At 51.0% G+C, this 7,905-nt stretch overlaps 1 protein-coding gene across 3 annotated transcripts in view; it reads right to left on the bottom strand.

Moving 5' to 3' along the window:
* Positions 1–7,905, bottom strand: part of LOC133111388 (neogenin-like) — a 169,973-nt gene that overhangs the window by 24,297 nt on the left and 137,771 nt on the right. For all 3 annotated transcript variants that reach the window (XM_061221702.1, XM_061221701.1, XM_061221700.1), the window contains exons 10-14: positions 6,994–7,142; positions 5,954–6,092; positions 4,461–4,510; positions 2,488–2,632; positions 929–1,039 (exon numbers count right to left, since the gene is read on the bottom strand). In XM_061221702.1, the coding sequence (XP_061077686.1) occupies positions 929–1,039; positions 2,488–2,632; positions 4,461–4,510; positions 5,954–6,092; positions 6,994–7,142 (594 nt within the window). The remainder of the gene's footprint in view (positions 1–928; positions 1,040–2,487; positions 2,633–4,460; positions 4,511–5,953; positions 6,093–6,993; positions 7,143–7,905) is intronic.

Here is a 7,905-nt window from a genome sequence, read left to right on the forward strand (position 1 = left end):
TGGGAAAAAAAAGAAATAATAATACTGTACCACTTGCTTCAGAAAAGGAAAGAGAACCAGCCAAAATAAAATAAGCAACGGGTCCCCCGAAATCAATTGACAATCAGAGAAACACTGTATCATATGCCTTTTGTGAATGCCTATTTTCGAGATTTCATTTGGAAGCCCTGATTGAATTCGAGCTTTGAGGAGGCAGAGGGTGTCTTCCAAATGCGTCCTGAATGCAAAAAAGAGCTGACTGCAGCGGCAGAACCCAGAAAAAAAAAAACGCACTTCAACAAACGGTGTTTTTGTTACAGCTGAGAAACCGCACAGCGGGGTAATAAAGAGAGCGTTTGCATTTCCGCCCATAGAGGGAATATATTTCAGTGTTAATCACAGCGTTAGCAACGGGCCCGGAGCCCACTGAGGCTTTCCGCGGGCCAGGAGTCGCTCCATCACTCCAAACTGCTGCAGTTCCCCCCCCCTGGGCATTGGCAACCGAGTATGTGACTAAGATCGCTGGGAGTATGTCATTCAAACCTGCTCACAACCACAGATTTGAACAGAACGTCCCTTCATTAACACTACGGAAATTACACATTAGATTATAGACGACATCAACATTTAACAAAAATAAATGGACATGCATGTCTAGAGTGATTAAGGAAACCATGACGACAAGATGCATACAGCGCGGTAAGTGCAAAGGCATTGTGCAAAGAACGGCAGTCAGTAATACAGCATCAAGCAGCGGCAAGGCGCACAGATTCAATAAATGCTATTAAGCCCACATACAGAGTGCTTAACATAATGCTTATCCATTCAGCGGGCAATTACCTTTGCTTTCAATAGCGAGGGTGCCTAAAAACGAACGGTAAAAATAAAATGATCTTATGTGTGTAGCATCTGTGCAATGTTGGTGTTTGTTTGTGACGGGCTCCCTCACCGTCCAGGTCACTCTCGAAGGTCTCGGCCGTGGCCCATTCCGTGGCGAGACCGGTCCCGTTCACCGTCATGGCGGACACTCTGAAGGTATACTCCGTGCCGCGCTCCAGACCTGAAACAAGGGGAGGCCTGAGGCTCAAAACCTTCACACAAACACTGGACCTCCCAAACGTTTCAGTCATCAAAGGGAATGCTGTTAAAAGATTATAATCTCATTATTAATCTTGTTACAATTTCTTTTTGACATCTTTCGAACCATTAATTTATGCACATTTACCCTTTTGAAATTATGCGAAAATGCAGCCCCGTGCAACAAAAACGCCACGCTGGGGTTGCTGCGGGGAGCCAATCGCTGCCGCAGGGAGAGAACAGGAGGGCTCCGTTTCACATTTTATCTTCCCACTCATGTAAAATAAAAGCCCCCCACTGCACAAGCCTTTGTCTCCACTTACTGCAAAAGGTACAGAGATACAACAGCCTGCACCCGCCCTGCACCCCGCCCTGCACCCCGCTCTGCACCCGCCCTGCACCCGCCCTGCACCCGCCCTGCACCCGCCCTGCACCCGCCCTGCACCCCGCACTTTGTAAACTTCCACCAGCTTTGTTCTCTGTGGCCAGCAGTGTTTGATGACCGTGGAACTTCTGGTCCTCCTGAAGTATTTTAGATAAACACTTCAAACCCAATACTTCAAGCAGATACCAATTCCACAGAATATTTACGTACACAAGTAAAGGGGGGAGAATCTATCATTCTGTCAAAGAGGGCTTTCTCAAAAAGGGGCAAGAGCTGTGTGAATTTACTTTTAAGATCAATTCACTTAAATCTGAACTTCAATTGCACCTCATTAAGACGCTGCTGAGATGGGACGCGTCCATGCATCCGTTTCCACTTAAGCCAACACGGCATCCAGCGGAAACGCGCATTAATCACATCTTCAGTCAAAAGCCGACTTTGGATCTAAAGTCTGTGGGAAGGGCCTCCTGTCTTTTTAGGCGAGATGTTCGGATGGTAATGTCTTTTAAATGTTAATGAGAGACTGATTTGCTTCTGTTTGTAAGTTAAATGCAAATCGTGTCATCTACCCCCCAGCCGTCCTTGCAGCCACTGCTACGAAAAGAAGAAAACTCCCAGCAAGCTCCTTCCTCCGAGGCGCGGATTCTGGCTAATCGGCTTTGAACCAACAAACATCTCTCCTTTTCTCCCAAAATGCAATCAGCAACAACTTTTAACTGAAAATTCTCTTTGATGCCACACACAGCGTGATATCGATGAAGAAAGTTGCTGAAATAGCGTTAAAAATTTAATGCGACTCCCGGGTTCAGTAGCGGTACTGTAGTCTAGCAGCCCGGCTACAGCGGTGGTACCCTTCCTGTGGAGTCTGGAGAAGAACCCAAGGTGTAATAGCGTCTGCCTGGGCCTCCCGGGTGTGATGATAAGGCAGGCCCCAGGCAGAGCCAGGCAGAGCTCACAACAGAACTGGGCTGTTAAAGTACTGCAAAAGCCACAGAGAGGAAGAGCTAATGGGAGCCCTGACCGGTGTGGGCGAGGAGGGAACTCACCGTCGACCAGCTTGAAGAGTTGCGAGCCGCTGGTGGTCTCGGCCCCCTCGCTCTTGCGAACGCCTTTGCGGTAGCGGATCTTGTAGCCGGTGATCTCCCCGTTTTGGGTGCCCGGGGGCGGGGGCTGCCACCGAACCATAACGCTCTTGAGGAGGCCGGAAAACAAGGCTTAGGGTCAACATCAGATGAACAGTCATTCTAATCATGGCTTCGTATTCATTTATTTTCTAATTGAGAAACGGAATGTGAAGCATGGTGGCCATATTTTGAATCTCTGCACAGTCCTGGTTCTCAGGGAGACGAGATTGACTGATGTGTGTCCAGCGACTGGGAATCCCGGCAGGCCGCCTACATTAGGGCTATAGGGCTGGGGCTCATTAGCTCTGGAGAGCCTGTGGGAAAAGTTCACGCAGGAGACACTGTGGCTTGCCTTAATTCACCACCAGAGATTTCACCAACCAGAAGGTCAAACTTCAATAAGGAGAACAGGCTGAGACTTCACGGCATACGTACAACAGCCTGCAAAAATTCTGACACAAAGGATGGACGGCTTCCATTTTCCCCAGAAAGGAAAAGAGGGGCTGCCATTTGCGGTTTTGACACAAGGTTCGGTGCCACATTCCAAGCGGGGATCACCTCGGGACCGTGACCGAGGTCAGGGCGGTGTGCCTCGAGGTGGTGGCAGTAGCTGTTGGACGGTGTCATCGGCCTGTGACGAAATGCCCGCCCGCGCCACAGCACCCCGGGAGTGACTGTGAGACTGTCACGGCCCGGGTCTTTAGAATGCGTACACGTGTTTACGCGCGCAGTGCTGAATGCCGCAAAGAGCACGGGGGGGAGCCATAAAGCCGGCGATGAATAAATAAATGAATAATAAATAACGGCTTTGGAGCAGGCCCGATGCACAAGGCACTCCCTGCAGGGCGTACGTTAAAAATGGAATCAGGGCTGGGGGGAGGGCTCAGTGTGGGAGAGGACTTAATTAATGGTACCCACAATCTCTCTCCCTCTCTGTCCGAGCCAGGGGAACGGAGGCAAATTAAACACGCACTAAGTGTGATCAATTAGTCCATTTTCATTTTTTTTTCCTCATTCCAGTTTAACTCGTTAAGTATTTTCCCATTGTGTTTTAAATCTGGAAAACACAAAGTTAATTGGCTAAACAATCACAAGGGAGGGCGAGACGGAACAGTTTGGGGGAGGGGAATTGCGTCAAACGGGTTTCCTCATGATATAAAGGAGAAAACAATGGACCAAACATGCACAAATGGTGCCTTTTAGACACCAGTACTGCCCCCCCCGTCAGGGACTTTCAACCCCACCGGAACTCAAACCAGAATGAAATATAATTAAATATAAAACCTGCACAGGGAGAGTGCGTATGGAGTTACAGAAGAAGGCCTCGACACAGCACGGTCTGACAAGCAGCAAAGCAGCAGTAATTATCAACTCATCCTTCTGGGTCCAAACTGGGGCATTCTGGGATGTCCTTCACAGGCCAGTGTCCGGTATTAAGTAGCTGGAATTTCAGTGTGTATGCACGCATGCTTGCTTTAGAACAGTAAACATTATGGATAAGCAATGCTCAATGGTGTGAACAGGAACTGAAAATATTTGTATTACGATGGCTGTGTTCAGCTCATATCACTTGCATTGCAGGTCAGTTTTAGGTTGTCCGAAGTTCTGGGAAAGTTAGCATCGCACTGTCAACGGAGATTTCTGGAAAAGCCAACGGATGACAGTGAGAAAGGTAAAGACCAGGGCTGGCTGGTAGGACCAAACCTCGCCCTTCTCCGGCCAAAGGGACTGATCGATACGCTTTCAAATTCCACTCACACGCGTCTGACTGAGGGACTGGCAGAGACATAGATCTGACTGACCTTCAGCCGTCCCACCCCCCCGATCCATAGCAATGCGCACTCAGGAGCAGCGCTGTCAATTTTTACTGCCTGCATCTCCGCAGCGGGGCTTACCTTTGAGTTATGCACCTCCAGGGTGAGGTTCTGCGGGGGAGCGCTGGGAACTGCAGGGGAACAGGACAGAGGCATATTAGCGAGCAGTCAAACGCAGGATCTTCAGTACCACATTCAACCAGTATCAGCAGGTGAAATCGCACGGGGGGGGGGGGGGAACGGAAAGTAGAAGAGCACACCGAGAGCACGCCCCTCTGCTCACGCTCGGCTTCACGTCCAATGTTGCCGCTAAATTCTCATCCAGTCAAAAACCGCAGGTCAAGTCATGTGTAAAGAACAGATATTGGTAGAGAGGATGGTGGCTGGGATATCACACCTAGGCACATAAATTGGAATTAGTGTTCACCTCGGTCTCATGTCAGCATGACGAGGAGAAGCGGTCTCCGGGAGCTTTTCCCAGCGAGCAGGACGGCTCCACTGCTCTCAGAAAGAGCCCCGGTGCATCATGGGAACCGGGCCTGAGATAAGGCTGCCGGGGGGGGGGGGGCGTGGGGGAACGGGCGCGTCAGGGCGGGGTCATTAATAAAGATTGACTTCATCATCCCGTTCACGCTCCTTTTGTTTTCTGGGGCTCAGCCGATGAAGACGAGATATCAAACCGCTGGAGTGTTTGATTGGAACACCGGCAGCCGCACTGCCGCCCCACGGGCTGTCTGCTTATCCACAGGCTTCTGACAGCTGCCTCTGCACCGAGCCCTGGCAGTCTATCATCCGGGAGACAGGCCGTCTAGCGTCGCTCCGCAGGAGGAGACGGAGGAGGGGGCTGCCATTTTGCTTTTTCGGAGTGGCTGAGGTGTCACGGGCGTTTGATATCAGATAAAAGCTCACTGCACATTAATGAGTGGCGGACAGGTGAGAGACAGGTGCCGGCGAGCTAATTGAAGGCTGTTCAACATGACCGGGTCTGAGCGCTCGTAATCCTTCCATGGGACTGAGCTAACTGCCAGCAGTCATCATTCAGAGGTGTCAACATCTGCTCCTGCAGCTGTTCCATAATTTAACAATAAAAACATGGGATGATCTCGGAGGGTCTCTATTTTCTCATTATTTATTTCACGATTAAAAATATCTTGCTCTCGATCAAAGCTGCCTGACGTCACACAAACTGAACGGTGCGTGCAACAATTCACACACGACAGCTGTCCATACCAGATTTCCACAGTTCAGACCCTTTTGGAGAGACTGCACTAAGTCTATTGAAGGGACTGAACCCTGGAAGGCCAGAAATTGGCAAATGAAAACAGGAAATGCACCATGTTGGGCTGCACAAACCAGCTGCAGGCACAGAAGCCTTAGAGAGACATCTATCAGCATACAGAACAATTATCAGCATACAGCACATCCATCTCCATATAGCATAACCATCTCCATACAGAACATCCATCAGCATACAGAACATCTACCGACATGTATCTATCACCGCATAGGATCCATCTCCAAGGGATACGACAGCTGTTTCACCCAATCAACACTAGTCCAGACCCCCCCCTTACCATCTGAAAAGGTGTGCACCACCACGTCATCAGTGGAAACACCAGGCCCGTGCTTGTTGTAGGCCACCACTCTGAAGCTGTACTCTGTGAACTTCTTCAGTCCAGTCATGGTGTAGGACAGGCCCGCCACGTCAATGTCCTGTGAAGAGGAGGAGGAGGAGGAGTGAGGAGAATGATGAAGAGCACGGTAGCGTATAACAGTCCTGACACTATCCTCTACAGGTGGCTTTTTCCTCACTGCAGGCTTTTGCTATTCATAACTCCACCTGAAAGATGAATAATTGAAACGGCGCCAGTCAGTTGGCACCCCATGTGAGGCAGATCCACTGGTGATAACTGGCTTGTACTCCAGTGTAGTGCACATGCGAGGACTTCTCCCTGGAGTCGACTCATTTCAGCTAAATAATTAAAACAAGGATAGAACCCCTCCCCCCATCGCCCCCCTCTCCTGCCCTTCCCTGTGCACACAGCAGATGTGTGACTACTACGCTGCTCCTCTCCCCCTAACCCCCACCCCCCCTTCTTATACACAAAGCCAATTACCCCCCCCCCCCCGCCCACACCCCACCCCTTGAGCTCTCTGATTCTGCCCTTTTGCCCCCCCTGCTCTGGGGAGTACACTCATTACTGCAGAGCTCCTTCATTTTATGGGTTATCATATTAAAAGCTCTTTAATGGCGCAGGGACTCGTGTCTTATTCAAGGTTGAGTGACTGTGACACGGGTAAGATGTGTTGGGCGTGGGGGAGGGGGGGGTGGGCCGGGAAGGGACCCCCATCCCTTATTGGCAGGCCAAGGCTGAACACAGCATGTCTGTGCTGTCTATTACCCTGCGGACGGTGAACCTCAACAGCCAAAACAACACGTACGTATATGTGCGTGTACTGTACGTACACAAACGCACGCACGCTCACACAATCCAGGCAGAGTGGGGGACAACAGCTGCTCGGGAAAGGGAGGCTAGGGAAGGCGTGCGCACGGATAAAGCAGGGTGGCCTGAGCCCTGTGTGCCACCGGGGGCCCAAACGTCTCCCATCTCACCTGCTCGCTGTCCACGCCCTTCTCCATGTAGTACAGCTTGTAGGTCTGGATCTCCCCGTTACCGGTGACCGGCGTATCCCAGCTGAGAGCGACGGTCGTGGGGGACGTCGTCACGGCCTGCAGGTTTGGGGCCGGGCCTGGTACTTGCACTGCAGAAACAAAGACAAGAATGTAGTCTGTGACTGAGGAAACGGAACCTTAACATGTCCAATTAGTACATTTCCAAAAATCTTGGCTCCAGAAATGAACGGCTATATGTTCCCCTGCCAAAAAAAAAATACAAGACAATATAAATATCACTTGTAAGCGTTGCGCCGAGCAGCCACTGAGATATCCAAATTCTCTAACTGTCAGAAGAAGCGAAATGTCTTCGGCGGTCTTTGTCAATCCCCCCCCTTCCCATCTGGGAGTCGGTTGGGGTACGGCGAGCGTGCTGACTGAGACGGCTCCCAGCATGCTCCGCGGGAAACCCGACAGACTGGGCGCTCACGCCGAGCGACACCCAGATTGGAAGTGGCGGCGTAAAGCAGCGGGACGTTTTTTCACGCCTTGCGAGGGGGAGCGGGGCGCGGGGACGGTCCTTCTCCTGGCGTCTCCGTTTCATTAGCCTGGCCAACAAAGCCCTCCCAACAAATCTGACGGCGCACAAGGGCGCTCTGTTCAGACGAGGCACAAAAAGCAGGAACGTGGGTACAGAGAAGGGGGGGAGGGGGGGGGTTTCGCCATTGCTATGGATCTTTCTGGAGCTTTTCCAGATTAGCACCATGAAAAATACAGCCGCGTTCCAACAAATGCCCGCGCCTCCCAGACTGATGGAAAGCCACAGTGGAGGGGGCCACAGCTCTCTGCTCAATTTACACAAGAATTTATCTGAAGTATTTCTTTAATTAGGTCTGGTTAGCAGAGCAGGGA

The sequence above is a fragment of the Conger conger genome, chromosome 15 (assembly GCF_963514075.1).
Source record: "Conger conger chromosome 15, fConCon1.1, whole genome shotgun sequence".
NCBI lineage: Eukaryota > Metazoa > Chordata > Actinopteri > Anguilliformes > Congridae > Conger > Conger conger.